General features: G+C 39.1%; 1 protein-coding gene across 1 annotated transcript in view; it reads right to left on the reverse strand.

Annotated features, from left to right (window-relative positions):
• Positions 1–24,023, reverse strand: part of LOC122808102 — a 447,249-nt gene that overhangs the window by 198,512 nt on the left and 224,714 nt on the right. Inside the window, exons 4-5 of the mRNA XM_044079073.1 lie at positions 9,959–10,048; positions 4,307–4,418 (exon numbers count right to left, since the gene is read on the reverse strand). Coding sequence (XP_043935008.1) covers positions 4,307–4,418; positions 9,959–10,048 — 202 coding nt within the window. The remainder of the gene's footprint in view (positions 1–4,306; positions 4,419–9,958; positions 10,049–24,023) is intronic.

Genomic DNA, 24,023 nt, shown 5'->3' on the forward strand with positions numbered 1-24,023 from the left:
AGAGAGGGGTGAGGACAACAAAGTATGTTGTACTGCCAATTCTAATTATCTGTTTATATGTCCAGTGGACAAGTGTGCAAACTGGGCAGCTATGTATGGGGCATAATTTTTTTGTGGGAACAGATTGCCCTTGTTTTTTTTTTTTTTTTTCAGGTGAGAGTGGAATGTGAGGTAGGGAAGTAGGTATATTTGGGGAGGTAGGTTGGGGAGGTCAACAGACAAGACAAACAAGATGCATACAGGGGCGGAGTATGACACATAGGGTGGGTGAACACAACTGATGGGGACGGATGTTTGAAAATCGCAAGCCCATGAGCCCACAGATGGTAACAGTGGGACTGAGATCCCCACCCATGGGCAGTCTCCACTGCACCTTCACAGCCCTGAAGGTGGCTGTGCTGGGGGCTGCGTAGGAGGGGCAGGCTCACCCATGATATGCGCCACTCTCGCCTCGAGCTGGCATAGGGGATCAGCGACTAAACCCTGGATCTCCCTACGCACCACAACCCGGACCCTTCGTAGGGTGACAGGTGGCCCTTCTCCGCCTACTCTTGCAGGGGGGGATGAGCCCCATCCCCTGCAGAGCTTCCACCCGAAGGTGGCACAGGACCAACGGAGGAGGGTGGCCCGGGCTGGGCACCAGACCTGCTGGTGCCAGGTGCAATCGCCAGCTGAGGAGGGAGAGGTGGGTCCGCTGGGACTGACCTTCCCATACGTTCTGTGATTAGGTGTGTTAAATTACAACATAGACAACAGCATTCCAGATTAGTTGTAACAGCATGCAGTAATATTCCCATTAACCCAACACACCAGGGTTCCAACAGATGAACAGCAAGCATAACACATGCATATATTGAACAACAGTGGACATTACAATGGCATGCAGGGATAATTGGTGGCAACAGGCCACCAAGTTTGTGGTGTTTGAACAGGGCAAATGCATCAAAGTAAATGCAATTATTTATAGAACAATAGGACATATGTCCCAACAAATGTTTTCAGATTACACATACCCATTGAGGTGTGGAATTGCATTGTTTCTGCACATAGATTAGGGTGTAAAAAGAAACCTCCGTTAACATCTTATAAGTACTTTTACTCTACACTACATTCCTATTGACTGCAGGTGTATATCCCCTACATGTATTATTACATTAGGCAACATGCATTAGATTGTGTAATGGTTTTGGCTAGTTCATTATATACCTGACCTATATCTGACATACTAACTGTCCAAGATGCAGATGTTACTGCTACATAGTTATATATTTTATTTATATTTCAGTATCTACATATCTGGATGTGTTCACGTGACATTTTCAGTTACATTTCTACTGAACCCTACATTTCATGTAGCACACTCACATTTCTGGGGAACACCTTGACAAGCTACTCATGTGCCAGATTTGCCTATGCACTCCAGCCATTTACCAACTGTTAAGGACTGTTATATGCTTCACAGCTACTGACACTTCCTTCATCCACTTTATATGGGACTGCACAACTGTGGGTTGACAGCACTTATTACAAAAGTACTATTTATTTGATGCAAGGGTACAACAACATTTCAAAGTGAGTGACACAGACACACTCCAAGTATTATACCTTTATTATTCACATTAAACACTCTTTTCTACAGGCTCTCTCCTTTATTTGATATTACAGTGCATACGGAAGACCTATTCAGGACATATTACACCTTTATTGATAGGTTACAACACTCTTTTTCAGGCTTGCTCACTTATTTTATATGACAGTACATGCAGAGATAGTATTCCAGACTTATTTCACCTTTATTAATGGGTTACTACACTCTATTCCTGGCTCTATGACTTATGTTATATAACAGTGCATGCAGAGAATTTATTCAGGGAATAAATGTTATATGCTTCACAGCTACTAGCACTTCCTTCATCCACTTTATATGGGACTGCACAACTGTGGGTTGACAGCACTTAATACAACAGTACAATTCATTTAATGCAAGGGTACAACAACATTTCAAAGTGAGTGACACAGACACACTCCAAGTATTATACCTTTATTAATTACATTGAACACTCTTTTCTACAGGCTCTCTCTTTACTTGTTATTACAGTACATACGGAAGACATATTCAGGACATATTATACCTTTATTGATAGGTTACAACACTCTTTTTCAGGCTCGCTCACTTATTTTATTTGACAGTACATGCAGAGATAGTATTCCAGACTTATTTTACCTTTATTAATGGGTTACTACACTCTATTCCCGGCTCTCTGACTTATGTTATATAAGAGTACATGCAGAGAAATTATTCAGGGCATTTTATATCTGTATTATTGGGCTACAACACTTTTTTCATGCTTTCTGACATTAATTATATAACAATACATGCAGAATAATTATTAACCTGCCTGGTGGCGCAGCCTTAGCAGCCTATCTGCATATGCTTGCTGGTTTGTGGCACGAACACCTGCAGCTGTGAAGTAAATGAAGGGATAGGGAGACATACCTATCCATTTAATAGACTATCTTAGCATGTCTTACATACTGCATTCCATGGCTACCTACTCAGTAGTGGGGCATTGTGCATATGACAGGCCTCCTGGATCCATTGGTTCAGTAGGTCCTGCTTCCATCTCCTCAGGTCTGCATGGTGGCGACGGACCTGCTCACCAGTCCTTGGGATGCCTGTGGCACTGGTGAGGTCATGAGCCAACCGGTTCCAAGCCTCTGCCTTATACTCTGTTCCTTGGAACTGGCCCTGCAGGAGTCGAGACTCTTGACGGTGAACAAGGAGCCAAACCATGTATTTTGACTCCTCGATGCCCCAGCGTTGTGCTCGAAAGCGACTACCCTCTCCAACACCAGACATTCTAACTGCAGATGCGAGATACAATCAGATATGGCGAGTATTCCCGCCTATGGGGCTTAAATATGCCGCATTTCCCGCACTTTTTTGTGATTGGCTGCTTTTGAAAATTCTTGGCTGACTGCAGACCTGCTTAGCAATGGTTAATATACCATTTATAAGTATATGTATGTTAACAGTGGATGTTTATCCTAAGCTGTCATAGCTTAGTGGTTCTGTACTTGGATTATGGTTCACAGTGTCCTGGGTTCGAGCCTTGTCATCGCTTTTTTTTAATACTGTCCAGGCAGGCTAGGGGGTGTGGCTGTGTTTAGGCAGCTTTGCTCTACGTTGCTCCACGTTGCCCAACGTTGCTCCACTTTGCCCTACGGTGCACTGATTAGCGCGGTGCGCAGCTCCGCACAAACTTATTGCACTGGGTATAGCGCTGCTTAACTCTGGGCAACTATATTGCACTGGGTAAAGCACTGCTTAGCTGTGGGCAACTATATTGCGCTGGGTTAAGCGCTGCTTAGCTGTGGGCAAATATACTGTGCTGGGTAAAGCGCTGCTTAGCTACGGGCATTTATATGTCAAGATCCTTTTTACATTTCTATATTTACATTTTGTTCACTGATACATAGGCCATTTCAATGCTTTTTACTAATATTTTAGTATGCTAATTTAAAACATAAAATAGAGAGGGGAGTGGTGGGACTCGAACTATGAATGCCTCCTCTGTGTGCGTAGGCTCTACCACTATGCTATTGCTACTTGGATTGATTTGTATAAACATTTGGTATTATGCTGTACAATGTCGGCATTGCTGACTCTAGCTAAGCTATGTGCACACCCGCGCAAACACGTGCAAATACGGGCAGCTATATCGGGAATTAAAACAAGAATTCTATTTTACATTTTATAACTCTACTGGGGGTTTACAATGTGAGGGAATGTAGTGTTGGATGTGTTGACATTTGAGCGGACTCACTCATGTGTTTTAACTTTTCACAATTCAGATACTTGCAGGGGCGTGTACCTTAGGACTGCTCGGCAGTCAGACACGCCCCCTGCCTCCCTGCACGGTCCGTGTTAGACTTGGACTGGTGTCAGCGTGCCCTCATGAATATGCATGGCACGCTGACGTCAGACCGTTCAACTGCAGTTTCCGAGTAAGACTTTTTTAGTCTTACACGGAGGTTTCGTGAATCCGGTGGTCTGTGTTAATTCATGCACATTGTTTTACATTCCTATGAACCACATAAGACTATGCTCCTAACCCACATCATGCTATATCATTACCACACTATACAATCCTCCTTAAATGCAGAGAAACTGGTGATTTAAAGTTATATTGTGGGATATTTAACTATGTTTGTCAGCCTTACATCTTTCATAACATTTTCATAAATCCCACCATGGGTGGGTAGCTATCTTTGATATGCCTACCTAATGCGATAAGACACTTACCTTTAGAAAATGTCCTGGTATGCCAGAATTTCTTTTATTTAAGACTACTGTCTTTTTTGGCAGTAAGGAAACTGAGGCTCCTTGGACAGTACCATTCTGTCTGCCTGACTTCCTACAAGTATATGAAAAAGACTGTAAGATAACTAGAAAACAAAAGTGTTTTATAATAGATTCACTGTAAAGGTTATTCATTCTGCAATTTGTTTTCCTCATATTCTTTCAGATGCAGTCTGTATGTTCTGTTCTAAGAATAGTGTGACAATGGTGAATAGCTAGTCTGCAGGCTGAATAAAGTATGTTCTAGAACATTCCCCCGCAATAAATTCTAAAAACTATAATTAAACACTTTGCGTATGTAATAACGTACACTTACATTAGAGCTCATGGAATGTTGTTATCTGTAATTGTTACATGGGAGATGTTTGTTGATGAGATCATCCATGTTGTTTGTGGGCATATTTGCCATAGGATGTAGAATGTTTGGTGAAGAGATCATCCATGTTGTTGGTGGCCAGCTTTGTTAGAAGATAAAGGATGTTTGCAGAAAACATCATTGATGTTGTCAGTGTCCAAGTTTGCAGGAAGATAAGGAATGTTTGAGGAAAAAGATCATTCATGTTTTTGGTGACCATGTTTGCAGGACGGTAAGGGATGTTTTGTTTGGGGAAAAAATCATTCTTGTTGATGTACAGGTTAGCAAGAAGATAAGGAATGCTTGGGGAAGAGATAATTCCTGTTGCTGGTGGTCAGGTTTGCAGGAAGACAGGGGATGTTTGGAGAAGAGATTATTCATGGTGTTGTTAGCCAGGTTAGTAGGACAATAAGAGATTTTTGGGGAAGAGATCATTGTGTTGTTAGTGGTCAGGTTTGCAGGATGATAAGGGATGTTTGAGGAAGAGATCATTCATTTTGTTGCTGGACAAGTTATCATGAAAATAACGGAAGATGATTGTTGTGTTATTTGGTGTGCCAGCTGCCATGTGCCTTCTGGTGTGTCAGTATACAAATCATGTTGTATGTTACACGGGACAATGGATGGTGCAGTCTTGTTCAGACACATTCCTTGGCTGTCAGCTTGATGTTTCCATGATATATATGACATATACTCACATGCTGTTCCACCATTCAGAGACAGTTCCATTCTTGTACTTGCATGTTTATTCTTGTGCATATGTCACAAGCAGTCTACATAGTGCAGAACACTGCAGTGGTTCTAAGTGCTCAAGATTGCTTTGAGACATTGCTGTACACTGTGCTAAATATTTCCTTTATGCGGTGGGTCCATTCAAGTTTCTTAATATTCATTAGTGATTTTGGTGACATCCACATCTCAGAGCAAGTACTGTATCAAAATACTGGGGCTACACTACAATGACCTGATGTCCTGCATCAGGCTTAGTTTCTGAGTGCAGTCACTTCTTCAGAAAGATGGACTTGAAACAAATCATGCTTGTCTGTATTTAAAAGCAATAGATATAATTTCATGGTAGCCTAAAGCAATGACTATGCTTTAAGTTCATACAGTTCAATGTCACTAGCTGTAACACCCAATAACCAAATTTAAAAAGAATGATTAGCAAAATATTGAAAATGTTTTGCAGGAGGCAAGCCCACTCTCCCATATAAACAACAGCCTACGTAAATTAAGCATGTAGATCATAACTATTCAAGCACTGATTGGCATACTTATATAAAAAATAAACATGATCAATGCAAACGTCATGGAAATAATTGTTAAACTCCTCACTAGAGGGTTTAATCACTACTGATCTAGTCTTTAATAAGTTAGCTAACTTAACTCCAGCCTGTACCTCCCCCCGTCACCGCATGACTATAGTCATGGTAGAATCTGGTCACAAATCAATGATAGTTTCCTTTAGGCCTGTTGGTATCTCCCACTTCCTACCGTGTTAGACTTGAAGGGCTTCTCTAAGGTTAACCTGCCACAGCTCTTAGTAAACATAGGCAATTTCCACAAGAATCCAGGGTCTATATTATATTCTCAAAAGCCGACAATGTCGAATCTGACATCTCGAGCGTGTAAACAGAAATCTCCGTAAGGGGAGATTTCCATTTATTGCAATGTAGTGCGGTCTCAGAGTTGGTATATTTAAGTAGCAGGGGGTGTGGGGGCGCAGGGGGGCTTGCCCCCCTGCTTAAACCCATTAGGGTACTTTTTTCTTTTTTTTTTGTCTTTTTATAAGGTTGACATTTGAAGACATTGACCATATGGTGTCGATCATATGTTGTTTGATGTTTTCAGCCATCGATCTTATAATATAGACCCAGAATCCTAACTTGTGGGTCTAGTTAAAAAGGTGGGTTTCTCAATTGCAAAGACAAGTCAGTGTCTGTCAGTAGTAAGTAAAATTATATGCTTGAGAATAAACCCATATGCAGAACACTCATATCAATAAAATGTATAACAAAAGAAAAAAATCTTGAATAACTACAAAAACAATGTAATCCTGCCCCCATAAAGAAAATGCACTGAAACATGCTAGCAATGATCTTAAGGGAACCTTTAGAAAAATACAGATTCAAGTATAAGCTTAAAGTATCTACCGACAACAAAGGGAGTTATAAATCCTTTTAAGCTAAGTAATAATTCCAAGATAATGTTCTAACCTGGTTCACAATAACACTACTCTCCCTGCCCCAAAGGACATAGTACATTTCTGGGGAGACAAATTTAGTTTAAGTTTTCCTCTCCCCATCCATATCATCCTTTCCACTATCCCTGCTATGATACTCCCCCTCAAGTTACAATAGAACAAGTCCTGGAATCCCTATCCAGAGCTAAAAATAATATCTCAGTTGGCCTTGCCAACATACTGGGGTCCATCCTTATCAGTGTTACATATGAAATGAACCCCTTCTTAATGTTTTCAACCTCAGCGCAGTCAATGCATTTGTTCCAAAAGCCTGGAAAACTATTACCTGATGCCCCTATACAAAGGTGGCTCACCTGCTGATCCTGGTAACAATAGGGTCATCACTCTCACAAGCTGTAAATGCTTCGCTATGAAATAAGTCATATCAAAACTCAAATTGCAAACATAGACAACAGTTTTACCTTTGACTCAAACCAGTTTGTATTTGTGAAGAGCAGATTCTGCCTCTTAAACCTGGTAAGCTTCTTTGGAACAGTTACTGAAGCAGTAGACATTAGTCTGTCAGTTCATGCTGTTTGTCTTAATATTGACAAGGCTTTTGATACCATCTCCTATATTAGCATTGTAAACAAATTAGTAAGACTCATTATAAACCCATATGTTGTCCATTGGATCACAAATTAGCTATCTGATAGAATCCAGGTTGTAAAAGTTGCAGATACCCTCTCAGAACCTAAAATGTATCTATTTATTTATTTAGCATTTGTTTCAGCTGAGGCCCAAGGAGAAATGCTCCAGATGCATGTCTTTGTAACATGGGAGAAAACCACAGCACCTGGAGGAAACCCACACTGACGCAGGGAGGACATGCAGACTCCACACAGAAGGCACCCCAGCCAAGAATCAAACCAGACAACCCCTTGCTATAAGGCAACAATGCAACTGCTGCACCACTCCGCTGTCCATTAAAACTGTAGTGGAGTCTCACAGGGTCCTGTGAGGGGGATTCTGTTCTTTGATATCTATTTTGCTGATATCCAGGCCAACACCACAGGAATATGGCTACACAAGTTTGCTGATGACTGGAAACTGAGTACTTTTAATTACTCCCCCACTGATACTAAATTGCTCCAGCATGTGCTGGACTTTGCCCACATGTAGTGTTTAGAAAATGGATTCAAACCAAACATTAAACATTAACCATGATATTATTCAGCAAACAAGCGAATCCCACTATGATATAGATAACACTCATGTTTAGACTGAGAGTGCAGTTAGAGACTTTGGCTCATATGTGGATAACTTAATCTTTTTCTGTCAACATCTCTCCATCAGAGCCAGGAAATCATTCTATCTGGCCAAAATGGCACCCACAGGATTTTTTTTCCAGATTTAAAGATGACATTATTTCACCATATTCCTCCCTTATTGGTCCCACTTTTGAATAAAATATGCCTTTCAGCATGAACCACTGAAATCACATTACCAAACTAGAAAGGCCATAGAGATTTCTAATTAAGAAGATCTGGGATCTTAAACCCCATAGCTACCCCGATATATTAGTTCATTTACCCCTGGGTTATTATGTGGCCTACCAACTTCTTTGCAATGACCTATGTCAAGCCTTCTTTCCCATGAAAGAACCAGCCCTGTCTGACATCCATTAATTTAGCAGGATCAGGCTTCAATACTGGAGGAGCCACACAAGGAGGAGAAGTGTTTAGGGGGCTCAGCCTGCTCACCGCCTCTGAGCTGAGGTAAAAGGTGTGCACACAGGGGCACAAGGGGTGATGTGATTTCCATATTGCAGACTGGAAAATCAGTGGCCATGCTTTGAGAGGAGAGGCAGGGCCCTTGCTGAAGTGAAGAGATGCCATTCACTGCAGCCCTTTCCACATCACATTGCACTTTGTGGGTATATACAGGAGTCTGAGCAGCAAGACAGACTCTCAAATCACCCTGATGGTCCCTTCTGGTCAACTTTAACCTAATGATAAGGAATAAAGGGACAAAGTAGCTCAGAGGCATACCTCTCAACTGTCCAGATTTTCACAGAATGTCCAGATTTTTGCCTCATATTTTTGGTTGTTCCTTATATTATTATTATTATTATTATTATTATTATTATTATTATTATTATTATTATTATTATTTGTGTTTATTCTGACAAATTAATAAGGATTGAATTCACTAAATAATGACAGGCATTTGAGTTTCTTACTTTGAGTTGAACAAAGTTTATTAGTTATCCTTCATTGTAACTGTCCATAATATATTTCTACAGAGGTAGAAAGGAACAACTTTCTATAATTTAGGTCTGGTAGTAAATCCATTTCATAAGGGCCAGTCTCTCTTTTTTTAGAATTAAGACATGTAACTAGTTATTAAACAGAATGATTCTAAAAGGAAATGTGAATATTTGTCATTTTCTAGATAGGATCATCAAATTCTGTATGTTAAAAGATTTTGCAGTCATATAGTACAGCCGCGGTGGTGCAGCAGTAGCATTGTGGCCTTACAGCAAGAGGTTCTCCTGTTCGATCATTGGCTGGAATGCCTTCTGTGTGGAGTCTGCATGTCCTCCCCATGGTCAAGTGGCATTTGAAAGACATGTGTGAATGGGTGTGCCTTTGCTGAAGGTTGGGTGTCGGGCTGGCAACTTGGCACCATAAAAATCTACTGTCAATTATTAGCAGACCAGAGTTCTGCTGTGGTAACCCCTAACTGGGAAAAGCTGAAAAGACAAACATACTTCAGCTCAGTTTTTGTATTATTTTATGTACTCATTTTGGTTCCAGGACACATTATAATCTATGACCAAACCTAATATTTATATACTGCAAACGTAAATTAATCAAAATCAAAAATCCAGCATGATTAAGTCTTATAAGTAACCTCCCTTAAGTATTCAGTGGGTTAGACAGTATACAGTATGTTTATTAATACCAACTTTCCTCAAGAAATGTTTTAAATCATTAAATAACATAAATCTTTGAATTTGTTTTGATCACAACCAGGAATGATCTAATCCACTTACCTTTCCACTTCTTTCTTTTTAACAGGAGGTATGACAGTCCTACGTCCTCTACGAATGTCAAGGACTGTTTGTCCTTTAATTCCTGAAAGACTAAAACAGCAGTGGCACCCTTATTAATGGTAATCATTGGAAAGGTATGCATTTAAAAGTGAATAAGAGGGATCTGAAGTGCAACAGTATTAACCTATTTACTGTGGTAAGTATCATTCACATTGCATCATTATCATCATTAGATTGAAAGCATTTTTTTTATCTGAAACACAACTGCTTCTTTCCTTTTCCAAAAGTGCCCACTAAAGGACAAAGCCAAATACTTGATTTTTTTTAGCAAAACAAGTATCTATTTTTTTCTCTGACTAAGGGTAACCTTTAGCAAGCGTATGAGAGGCACTGCATCCTCTAGGGGTATTATGTGGCCTGCCTCCATTTAAAATATTTATTTCAGATAAGTCTGTGTTTATAAACTTGTGTTCAGTATTTCTTGCATGCACTGTGAAATGTCTACAGTTTGTTAGGATCTTCATGGTCAAAATATAGGTTCATAGTTGAATACTAGGCTAACTGCCCTGAAGGGCCATTTTTAAGACTAGACAATAACCCAAGTGCAGAATCAAACCCTGTACCTTGTGCATATGAGGTGAAGACCTTAAACATTAGGCCTAACATATGACCTGTAATGAGTAAGGGAACCAGCAACTTGAAAAAAGTGAGCTGTCAAAAAGTTTTATTAGCTCAGAAAGCTAACGTAGAAGAGAACCCGTCCTATAACAGAGAAGAATGTGGATCTTTATAAATAAGTGGAAAGCACCATTCACACACTCTGGTAAACATCATTCATCAAATGTGAAAACTAACATCCACATGTTGTGGCAAAAAACAGTTATAGCAAATTGTTAACATTATATACAGATACAAGTACTGTTCATTGCATGTGGTTATCACCATTCACAACATCCAATAAACACTATTCAAGGTATACTGTAAACATTATTCACAACCATATTTTTTCATTTTCCTAATTATTTTTAAGCAAGCAATAATGCTCAATAGGGTGTGTGTTATTGGGGATTACTGTCCTGACAGATGTGAAGACAGTGGGCCTCAACATTTTTGAAATGGCTTAGAGAATGGACTATCTTTTCAATTGTTTTGTATTTTTTATTACTATATACTTTTTACACATACACATTCACATATACATACACTCACACTCAGAAGCTCAGACAGAAACATAGAAATACACACACACACACACACACACACACACACACACACACACACACACACACACACACACACACACACACACACACACACACAAAGTCACACACATGCACACACACAAATGTTAAGCAGTTACAGTGACTGATGTCTGGCTATACCTCAGATGTCTCATTGTGACCTAATGATTGATAAAAAGCTTTAGATTTGGCTCCTCATCCCCACCTCTTTACTACCCTTGATTTTGCCACATATTGCTGCTCTGTTCCCATAGAACATTTGATTTGCTGGTAAATCACTAAAGATTAAAGTCAATCAATAATGCCAGCCATTAGAGTTTCATATTTCTTATTTTAAGATAATGCATGCTGATGGACAGACTTTTGACATCAGAAGATATTATGTGCCTCTCTCTGATGCAGAGACTATCACGCACATACATGCGCACATACAGGAGTGCTACAGAATCCTGAAAGCCCAAAATCCTGAGACCAAAATCCTGAAAGTTCAAAATCCTGAAAACTCAAAATCCTGAAAACACACAGGATACCACCACTTACTATATTCCAGCACAAGTACATACAGAAAGAAATCAAACACAAACTATATTACTGTTCTACAAGTATAAGCAAGGGGGGGTGAGCCCCCTTGCACCCCCCACACCCCCTGCTACTTAAATATATCAACTCCAAGATTGCACTTAGTGTAGTAGTGCAATTTCGGAGTTGATACATTTAAGTAGCAGGGGGGTGTGGGGCGCAGCCCCCCACATGAGGGGTGCAGAGGGGCTGCCCCCTGCATATAGTTGAAGGGTAATATGTTTCTGTATGTACTTGTACTGGAATATAGTAAGTGTTGGTATCCTGTGTGTTTTCAAGATTTTGAGTTTTCAGTATTTTCAGTTTTCAGGATTTTGAACTTTCAGGATTTTGGTCTCAGGATCTTGGGCTTCAGGATTTTGGGCTTTCAGGATTCTGTAGCACTCCCGCACACTCACACATATACAAACACACACACACACACACACACACACACACACACACACACACACACACACACACACAAAAGCTTCCTTCCCTTTTTTAATCTATTTTTTTTTCTAATTTTACATTCCTTAAACAGCAAAGCACTGCTTTAGCAAGTGTAAAAATAGCGGACATTTGTTTTATTTCTGTCTGAGCTTGATGGCAGCTTAATATGTATTGTATAACTTCTTTCGTTGAAGACTCCATATATATCCCTAACTAAAAACTTTGGAAAAGCACAAATCATAAATTCCAGATAGTTGTGTGATGTGGTTGCCTGAGGGAAAGCAATTTATACCACTCAGATATGCATACATCATTCAATTTAAAGTACCCTAAGGTATCTTTATTTGTTACGACAATGGAAGTCACACCAAAGAAAGAATATTTATGTTATATACAGTAGCATTTTAAGGTGAGTCAGCTCAACAGTTTAAGCACTGACTAAACTACAAACTTGGCTTGGGATTCTAATCATATCTGCACATGGATATTTATTTTCTTTTAACAGCACAAACTAAAAAATTACTTCATTCAACTAGGACAACACAATGAAATAGAAATTAAGCAATGTCTGGCCTAATTCTTTAGCCAATAAACAAAAGGCAGTCGTTAACTCAAACCTGAGTCTTTGCCTACATACGTCATTGTAACAAAGTCAATAACAGTATTTTGTTTAGGAGGTAATGAATGAGGGTAGTTGGAGCTCACAACCATCTCTTTATGCCCCTGCACTGTAATAATTCCCCATCTGATAACAAGTGAATTTTACAGTGTTTAATGTATTCACACACAGAGGGATTTCTCTCTCTCCCCCTTCAGAACTCCCAGGATTTACCATGGAGGCCGAGTTTCCCTTTAGCAGAGCAATAACTTCCATTCCTTTTCAGGATTGAGGGAAACCTCCTAGCTGCATCTACCTTCACTTTGGAAACTGCCCTTCAGAATCCTCTCTCTCTGTAAATGCAGAGGTCGGGAATCTACTTTCTCAGGGGGTAGGGGCCATGGTATACACATTGAGGCAGCTGTTAGTTCTCAGTTGTTATACAGTTTTGTCTCTCTCTGATTTCCTGCTTGCTCTGGATTTCCCTTCCATGACAACCATAGCAGACACAACCAGAATGAGTAGAGTGTTGTTTTAAGCACTATATCACAATATATAAACAAAAAAGCAAAAGGGTGTACTCTCCCATAAAAGGGTTCAATCCTTTCCAGAAGGATTGGACCCTTTTATGGGAGAGTACAATCCTTCCCAGAAGTCTTCTCATTAAAAACTATAGGATACATGATCTTGTATAGATCAGTCAAGATTATGAATTAACTAGCTAAACAAACTATGCATCCTTCATCAATAGTAATATTCATTACTACATCTTACATTGGCATTTATTACATCCCTATTTCTCACAATCAAACACTTAACAAGTTTACACCCTTAATAACTTTATGCAAATTTTCTCTGCTTCCATTATTATACAGGACATGAGCACACATCTTTATTTTATTTTATTTATTTAACATTTGTTGACCGGGAAAATCCGACTAGGACAGAGCCTATTTTCAGTGGAGGCCCTGGAAAAAACACTCTAGATGCATACCTCTGGAATGTGGGAGGAAACCAGAGTACCCAGAAGAAACCCACACGAACTCAGGGAGGACATGCAGACTCTGCACAGAAGGCATCCTAGCTGAGAACCGAACCAGAGAACCTCTTGCTGTGTGGTGACAACATTAACTGCTGCACCACTGCATCTTGGATTCACAAATATTCAAATAAAACCTCTTTATCCTCCTCATAGCTACTACAGACATGCTTACAAATCTCAGCTGTGGTAGTTAACTTAATATGCATTCAGTCTTGTAGTTATATGACATATTTTGATAATCTCACTCAAAATATCCCATTATTCATCAATTAAAGTTATAATAAGTTTACCCCCTTTTACAGATTTGCAATCTTATAGAAATTACATGTTTGTCTTTCACACCTTATGCATATATTTTAATATTATAGAGAAACAGTTCATCATCCAACCCATAATGCATTGCCCTGCTCAGATCTAATAAAAGTCCCACCTGTGTTAGTTGAGTTTATACAATATTTCCAAAGTTACATATATAGGACATACTTCTTTATTTACCTCAAAGCTATATTTTGATAATCCCAAGCAGAAATAGTCCATTATGCAATCCATACATTTTAAAGTGTGAAATGTTCTTCTTTCAAACCTCCAAGCACCAATGAACTGCAGACTTACAGTCTCCCTTTTCTGTTCACATCTTCCTGTTTGTCCTATTTATCTTCCTCTTCTGCTGAACTGGTTGTATTCTCAGTATTAGATACATCGGTTAAAATCCATCACAGTTGCTTCACAGGACACATGCATGGGAAGTTGTTTCATTTTAATCTTCACTTTTCTAGCATCTGAAAAGCCGAAGTATCTCCATTCAAATGCCCTCTCAAAACGACTGGAAAAGTTGCAATATATTTCATTCTTTGATATCTATACTCCTGGATAGCTTCCACAAACTCCATTTGTTGCTGAAGAATAGTCTCCAAATAAATATGTTCAACAGATAAAGGTCAACCTGCCACTAGAAATGCCTTTCCATGCTGCCATAACTGACATAAAACTTTTTTTTTTCATAAGGGGAGTTAAAGTAAATCCAGGTTACTGGTATTTCTTTGGAATTTATTTGTAAGACAATCAGATCACTTTTTCAACATCTAATGAGGTCTTTGGGAAGCCTGTCCATTGTGCCATCTTCATTTTCATACAGTTCAGTATAACTGTGCCTGTTTTTTTTTCTCTTCTAATGCTCCATTCAATCTTATCTCTTTGTCAGAGTCTTGTACTGTGTTGGACCCAACTGCTGCCCAACGTAGTTCACTTGCCCTACCATATCATGTTTTTTGTCACACATCTCACACGGTTACTGCCTGACTCGCCCCATGGTGATATGTTGATCATGCAGAAACTCAGTATTCTCAACCGATCTCCCATAACCAGCCAACGGTCCTGTTAAATGCCTTAAATCATATCAAATCTCTTATTACCCAATCGTACTCTCTTTCATGTTTAATTGGATTATCACTTCATTACCAACATAACTCCCTTGATACTTGAGTTGCACCTTTCATACCATGTCACCTCTTCCAAACGTGATCTGTACAGTACCTTCTGTATCCTCCATCATCATCATCATCATCCTCATTCTTTGGACTATAGCTTTACTCACACTATTGAAACTTCATCACAAAAACCTTTATTTCACTCATGATTATAGGTTCATAGGTAGGTACTAGGCTATCGGCCCTGGGGCCCATACAAGCCCAGCCAAAAAGGTACCCTGACTATTGCCACCCAAGAAAATTATTTTCCTGTACCACTGTCGAGCAGAGCCACAGAGGTGATCCCCAGGGTGAATTTCCTATTTCCCATCCAATCATCAAAATTTTTCTTGAAGAGTGCTAACGAGGAGCTTTGTTTGATATAGATAGGTAGTTTATTCCAGAGTATGGGAAGTCTATGGGACAGGAATCTATCCCTCCGGCATGTTCTGTTTATTGTGGTGACAAGGTTTAGGTCCCTAGAGCGTGTAGCTTGGAGGGATTGGGATTTCTTTAAGTGGAGCATGTCCAACAGCTCTGGGTTTGACATAGCTTTGTATGTTAGGCAGAGATTCACCTTAGAGTTTTCCCTTGAATTCCTAAATATAGAATAGATTAGATACAGATATAATTTTAGGGTTCCTGTTTACATTTGCATTTAACGCTGACATCATGAGCAGCTGCTGTTATCTCTTGAGTTTACTGGGTAAGTAAGGAATGAAAGTAGATTGCCAACCCTTTCATGTATATCACACATGCAAGTACATACATATGCGTACACACATCTATATATATATATATATATATATATATATATATATATATATATATGTGTGTGTGTGTGTGTGTGTGTGTGTGTGTGTGTGTGTGTGTATATATATATATATATATATATATATATATATATATATATATATATATATATACATACATATATATATATATATATATATATATATATATATATATATATATATATATACACACACACACACACACACACATATATATATATATATATATATATATATATATATACTCACACACAAATATATATATATATATATATATATATATATATATATATATACACACATATGCATATATGTGTACTGAATGCAGTGAAAAGACTTGTGTTGTATATGAGTCAAGATAAATGGGGATTGTGGCTACTAAATCCAGTTGTTTGTTCTATCCATAATAATGACTAAGCTACCTTTGTCAGCCAGCTGAATAACTATATCCCTATCATCCTGATGGTTTACTAAAAATTCTCTTTCTAACTTCATTAGATTAGCAAAACATTTGTTTTGCCTGTCATTATGAAATAAGGCAAAAATATCATATATAATTATAGACAGTGATTTTTATTATTCCGCTACCTGTTGTATTTATATATTGTAGCATGGCAACCTCTAGTTAATGTATTTTATTGGAGAGTGTTGCTCACATGTTAGTTAGCTACTTAGTGACTATGAATGCTCTGTATTTCATTGGCTAGGAAATGTTTGAATTTATGTCAGGATTATATTTAAGGCACATTTATTTTACTTTTTTATAATCATATGGTTAATTAAGCGCTTACAATGTGAAAACGCTTATCTGGTTTAATAAAAGTTATTTTTTATTATTACCCTGTGTGCTGAGTTCCTGTGCTGATATAACTTAATTTATTCAACTGCGTCTCGGTGCCCATTTCTATTTTGTATTTATTACGTTTTTGGTTTCAGACACAGTTTATCCTTGGTGGATTCTGTATTTATTGGTTTAATGAAAATGTGTTTTGGCAGCAGACAGTTTTAGGTTTTAGACTTAGAACATTCAAAAAAGATAATTATTTATCAAGATAATCATATTTTAACAACTGTACTTATTTAGTCAAAAGTTACATAAATATGTAATAGACTATATCTCAAGAGGTATAGTTCTCAGGAGTTTCATAGTATATGCTTAAATATTTGAATGCATGCAAGCTTTCAAACAAATTCAGGAGAAAACTTGGAGAATGGATGTCAGCATGAAACATCTTATTAAAATATTAATGAGCTAATCTCACTGTGCAGTCTATCTTATGTTATTCCTATTTTATTGGTGGGATTTGTCATTAGTTGTTGATAATGATTATTTATATATTTTATTATTGCAGTAGCTACTCTTTCTTAGCATTGGACATTTTTTTATAGTGCTCTCTATATTTATTTTGTTCACTTAAATTATTTTAAAATATATTAAATATAGTCTTACGCACTCTTTTCACTTGGAAAAATATTATTCTTAACTGCATATTTTTAGAGCATCATTAATTTTTTAATAAAAATATTTTTGATAAAAAAGGAATACTTCATTGCAGATATTCAACTACAGTATGTCACACACTTTTTCCATTACTGAATTTGCTTATATTAAACTTACAGTTCTTCAGGGGTGCCCGCAATGGTGCAGATGTAAGTGTTGCCGCCTCACAACATGAGGTTCTCCAGTCCGATCCTTGGTTGGGGTGCCTTCTGTGCAGAGTCTGCATTTCCTCCCTGTGGTCGTGTGGGTTTCCTCCTGGTGCTCCAGTTTCCTCCCACGTTCCAAAGACATGATGTAGGTCAATTGGACACTCTAAATTGGCACTAGGCGTGAGTGAGTGTGTGCATGTGCCTTCTGTGGATGGGTGGGCGCTGGGCTGGCAACTTGACACCGTAAAACTCCACTGCCAATCATGAGCAGACAAGGTGATCCGCTGTGGCGACCCCTAACCAGGAAAAGCTGAAAGAAGAAGAAACTTACAGTTTTTCTGTAATGCCAAAATTCGTTTAACTGAAGTCAAGCCACAGATCAAGAGCCTCTGACTGACCAAGTTTGCAGTTGGCTGCAAATTAGGAATAGTCATTGAAACCCCCTGAAGACATAAATACCCTTCAAGAGGGCCTGATGCAGAGAAACAGCTCATTCCAGAACCAGGGAGTAAAACTCAATGTGAAAAAATGCATAATAGTGCCCTTTGGAAACACAGTCAGCCCTGGAAATTACATCATTGATAATGTTGTTCTTCTTTCGGCTTTTCCCGGTTAGGGGTCACCACAGTGGAACTCTGGTTTGCTAATAATTGGCAGTAGATTTTTTACGGGTGCTGAGGTGCCAGCTCGATGCCCAACCTTCAACGAAGACACGCCCATTCTACGCATGTCTTTCGAACGCCACTCGACCACGGGGAGGACATGCAGACTCCACACAGAAGGCTCTCTAGCCAAGAATCGAACGGGAGAACCTCTTGCTGTGAGGCAACAACGGTACCACTGCTCCACCGCGGCTTAGACATCATTGATAATACATCCCTAAAATTAAACCCAGTAGTCAGGGATCTAAGAATGCATGTTGACACTAATCTGACCTAAGACCACCACTTGTCTACTGCAGTGATAAAATCATTCTATGTTGCAAAACTTATAAGTAAGGGCATAGCATCCAGGTCCAATGAGGTCATTGTTCCACTGTAATCTGCTCTTGTCAGACAATTATTCAGTGCAATGTAGTCTTCAGCATGTATCTAATCAGGCATTTGAAACAGCTTGAAACACAGAAGAGGCCCCTCACAAAAAGAATACAAGGAAGAAACAAGTCCTGCTTGGACCAACTCAAAGCTGTATCCTTGTGCTCGATTTCCTACAGACTGCTGCATGGTGGTCTATGTCCAACTTGCAAGACATCCTCTAATCCTGCCCTGATTCATTTATTGCACTTCTGTAAAAGAAATAGCATCAGAATTACCTGTATTATGAACTAAAGTGTGACATAAACAGGACATATTGGAAGGACAGGAATGTGTCTCAAACATTACTCCTTCTCTGGAACAGGTTTACCATCCATGTGATGCAAAGTACATCCTAACCATATTCAAATGTAACTTGAACCAGTGGATGAAAAATCACACATTTATCCCTGGTTGGCACTTATGGACAGTGGCAGCCTGTGAATATTTGATGTGTACAAGGTTATATCATATTCATAAAAACTCCATGGGGTATTGGCACAAATATCCTGGAAAAAATATATATATATATATATATATATATATATTTTTATTTTGTCTGTATGAATAGTATAAGCTTATTGTACCACCATTGTTATATGCTTCTAGCTAAAGGCATTCCTGCAAATTTTTTTTTATTGAATAATTGGACTGGTTTCTGTTTCTCTGCCTTTAATAGCTAGTGTTTTAAATCAGATATACTTGTTTGTTCAAGCTGTTCAAAGCGGCAGAGAGACTGGCCTACTGCCCTGCTGTGATATTGGAAAAAGATAAGTGTTTATTTTCAATTGTCTTCTGCACTTCTGTTTTAATACATATCTCTGTAATCTGTACAACTGTTTTTGCAATCAGCGCAACTGTGTTTAGTCTCCTTTCCGTTGTGGGATAGAGCTGAATATCTGTTACTGTTGTGACCCTTTCAGCTTGCAGTGAAATCTTTTGTTTAGAGAGGCCTAGCTGTTTTCTTTGTGGCAAGAAGTAAATCAGAATGATTTAATCTAGCTATGGGCATTCCTGCAAAACTGTTTCTTTGATTGGATAATTGGGCTGGTTTCTGTTTCTCTGCCTTTCATAGTCAGTGTTTTAAATCAGATATACTTGCTTGCTCAAGTTGTTCAAAGCTGCAGAGAGATTGGCCTACTGCCCTGCTGTGATACTGGAAAAGATGTGTGTTTATTTTCAGTTGTTTTCTGCACTTCTGTTTTAATATGTCTCTGTAATCTGTTTGACTGTTTTTGCAATTGGTGCAACTGTTTTTAGTCTCCTTTTTTGTTGTGTGATAGAGCTGAATATTTGTTACGGTTGTGACCCTTTCAGCTTGCAGTAAAATCTTTTGTCTAGAGAGGCCTAGCTGTTTTCTTTGTGGCAGGAAGTAAATCAGATTGGTTTAATCTAGCTAAGGGAATTCCTGCAAAACTGTTTTTTTTTTTGATTGGATAATTGGGCTGTTTTCTGTTTCTCAGCCTTTAATAGCCAGCGTTTTAAATCAGATATACTTGTTTGCTCAAGCTGTTCAAAGCTGCAGAGAGACTAGCCTAATGCCCTGCTGTGATATTGGAAAAAGATGTGTTTATTTTCAATTGTCTTCTGCACTTCTGTTTTAATACATATCTCTGTAATCTGTACAATTGTTTTTCCCACCCACTTTCTCAGTTGTTGTGGTGGTCTTAAGTCTTGGTGGCTTTGAGTTGCCCAGGTCTGGTATAAAGTTGATACTGGACACTCCCACCAGTCACATTACATTAGCTCATTCCACTGTTTATAGTGAGAACTTAGCAAAGGCCCAGCCCTTTTGCTTCTGAACCTTACATTATTTCATTATCTTCTGTGTCTTCACTTTCTACTATAAAAAACTGTACCTCTTTCTACTTCATTTTGCTGTTTGCCATATTTATTACTGCTTGTTCATAGGTTCATAGGTAGGTACTAGGCTATTGGCCCTAGGGCCTATATAAACCTAGCCAAACAGTACCCTGGTTTTTGCCACCCAAGAAAATTATTTTCCTGTGCCCCTGTCAAGCAGAGCCACAGAAGTGATCCCCGGGGTGATTTTCCTATTTCCCATCCAATCATCAAGATTTTTCTTGAAGAGTGCTAATGAGGAGCTTTGTTTGATATAGATAGGTAGTTTGTTCCAGAGTATGGGACGTCTATGGGACAGGAATCTATCCCTCCAGCATGTTCTGTTTATTGTGGTGACAAGGTTTAGGTCCCTAGAGTATGTAGCTCGGAGGAATTGGGATTTCTTTAAGTGGAGCATGTCCAACAGCTCCGGGTTTGACATAGCTTTGTATGTTAGGCAGAGATCGCCTCTGAGTAGGTGACATGCGACAGAGTAAAGCTTGGCTTTTTTGAGACAGTCTACATAGGGCATCTGTTTGAGGCCAATAATCTTATTTGTGAGGTGTTTCTGCAGCCTTTCCAGTTGTTGTAGATGTCTTGTGTGGTACATACCAAACGGTGCGCTGTATCATATAATGGGTCTAATGAATGATGAGTAGAGGGGAACAATGACCTCTTTTTTCCTGGAAGAGAAGCCTTTTGTGATGAGGTGTGCCATATAGAAGGATTCCCTGACTACTGTGGTGATGTGATTATCAAAGGAGAGACTACTGTCCACCCGTGTCCCAAGGTCTCTTATCACACTTTCAGTGTTAAGTATACTACCACCTATGTGGCAGTTTATGGGTACAGAGGTTTTGCCAAAAGGAATGACAATGCACTTTTTGGCATTGAGCTTGAGACCATGGCTTTGACACCAGGCATCTGTCTCAGTGAGGCCCTTTGTAGGATGTCCACATCATTAGGAGTTTTGATTATGGCTCCTAGTTTGTAGTCATCTGCGAACTTTGTTAGCCAAAGACCTTCTGTGTTAGCCTGTACTTCAGAGAAGTAGATACCAAACAGAAGAGGACCTAGGACTGAACCCTGTGGTACTCCACTTGTCACTGGTCTGAAGTTGGATTTAGAGTCTGCTACTTTCACAGTGTGGGTTCTGTCAGTGAGCCAGTTGGCAACCCATCTTGTGACATACGGATTTATACCTAGTTTAGTGATTTTATCTATAATTCCAGAGTGGGGGATGGTGTCGAAAACCTTGGTGAGATCTAGATAGGCTGTGTGAACCACCTTACCCTCATCTACAGCTTTGGTGATCGCTTCAAAGAAGTCTATCAGGTTTGGGAGACATGATCTACCTTTTACACACCCGAACTGGGTAGGGTCCAGAGTTTGAAGATTACCAATGTCATTGTTTATAAGTTCCATGATGATACATTCCATAGTCTTGCAGACCAAGCTCATCAGGCTAATGGGGTGGTGGTTCCTGGGGTCCATGGTGGCTCCCCCTTTGTGGAGTGGGATAACAGTTGCTGTGCGCCATTCAGTGGGCACAAAGCCTGAGGTGAGGCTATGATTGAACATGGTACTTAGGTGGGGTGCCAGTTCGTTCTGTAGTTCATGTAGAATGCAGCCTGGGATATTGTCAGGTCCCATGGATGCTGTGTTCTTGGCTTTGGAGAGTGTGTTTTTTACCTGTGCAGCCGTGATTACAGGAACGTTGCATTCTTCCGGTATACAGATGGTCCCTTTAGGGGATGAGAAAGGGTTAAAGTTAGCACTGAACCTATCTGTCAGGATGTTGGCAATATCAGTAGGTTCTGTATATTTAGTGCCATTGTGCTGTAATTCAGAGCAGATCTGAGTGTTGCCATTGAGATTTTTGACATAGCTATAGAATGCTTTGTGGCTGTCTTTAGAATCAGTGGCGATTTTGTTTTTGTAACTAGCTTTGGAGGATTTTATGAGGGATCTCAGCTTCTTACTGAGGCTGACCACAGAGTTCCTGCAATCATGGGATTTTACTCTTTTTTGCAACAGTTTCTTTCTTCTGTTGTAGAGTTTGTTTATTGCAGGGGACCACCAGATTGGCTTCCATTTTTGGAGGATAGCATCTTGGTTCTGTTAGGGATTGCACAATCCATGCACTTGTGTCAGTGCTTATAAAGTACATTTGTATAGGATTCAGCAGTCATACCCTATTGTCTGTCAGCATGGGTGTCGTGAAGTTTGCCACTTCTGTCTTAAGAAGCGTGAAGTTGGCTTTGGAGAAATTTTTTACGGTGGTTTCCCTAATGAGGGGTGGGGTGGGATGTGGATGTCTAGGGTGATTTGCTTGTGGTCGGATCTGACCAACGAGGAATTGACGTGTGTGAACAAACCAAACAGAAACTAGGAAAAGCTGCAACACTTTATTCCGGTACCTCGGCTGAATGCCTTCAAAGGAATGAATACAATAGTATTTGTTGCACCTTATATAATACTGTGTAACACCAATTGATATAATTAAACAATCACAAAAGTTAATTGACCCATAGAATTAAAGAGACACAGTGTAACAGCATATTATAAAGCCATGAAACACTCTAAAATGTGTACAAAAAACACTCTAAATGTATACAAATAACACCTAAAAGACACACATACTACTAGATATAGAGAATATTAATCATATAGTAAGATTGACTTCTAAATTCATGCCCCTTGGTTTTAAGGTACTAAATTTTAGAATAAACCTACTTTCCAAATTCAACAAATTCTGTAAATAGTTCCCAATATTATGAGAGTCAGGTTTAGCAAGGGCACAAAAAAATAAAGAATCCGAATTTCCGTTATGAAATGAATTAAAATGTTCAGAAATAGGGCTATCAGTTCTGACATTACGAATATCACCTAAGTGTTCTAAAACACGTATTTTTATACTGTAAATAGAGTAAATTACTCTTATTTTGCTTGCTTGTACCTGTTACGGTGGTGAATTTGTCATTTGAACCTTGCCTAAAAAAGGCACTATAGGGGTGGCAGGAGCCTTAGCCAGCATCCAGAATCCCAAGGGCGACATGTGCAGGCCATCTCTGGCAAAGCATCGTGGTTTGTCGATCATGTCATCCCAAGCAGACAAATACTAGATCCCCTTAGAGTCAATCATTTTGTCCTTGTACTGTGGTATCATTCTGGGTGATGGCAGGATGCTACTCAGGGCTAGGGTGATACCTGCCTGGGCTACAAGATCGGACAGCTGGTTATTGGTAGCCTCACTAAACTGATGACAGTATTCTACTGAATTGCTGCTTTATTAATGCTCTCTGATACTGTTGTGATTTGTGAGCTATTGTTTCAAAGCAATCTACT

Source organism: Protopterus annectens, chromosome 8.part0, assembly GCF_019279795.1.
Source record: "Protopterus annectens isolate FY-2018-M chromosome 8.part0, PAN1.0, whole genome shotgun sequence".
NCBI classification, from domain to species: Eukaryota; Metazoa; Chordata; order Ceratodontiformes; family Protopteridae; genus Protopterus; species Protopterus annectens.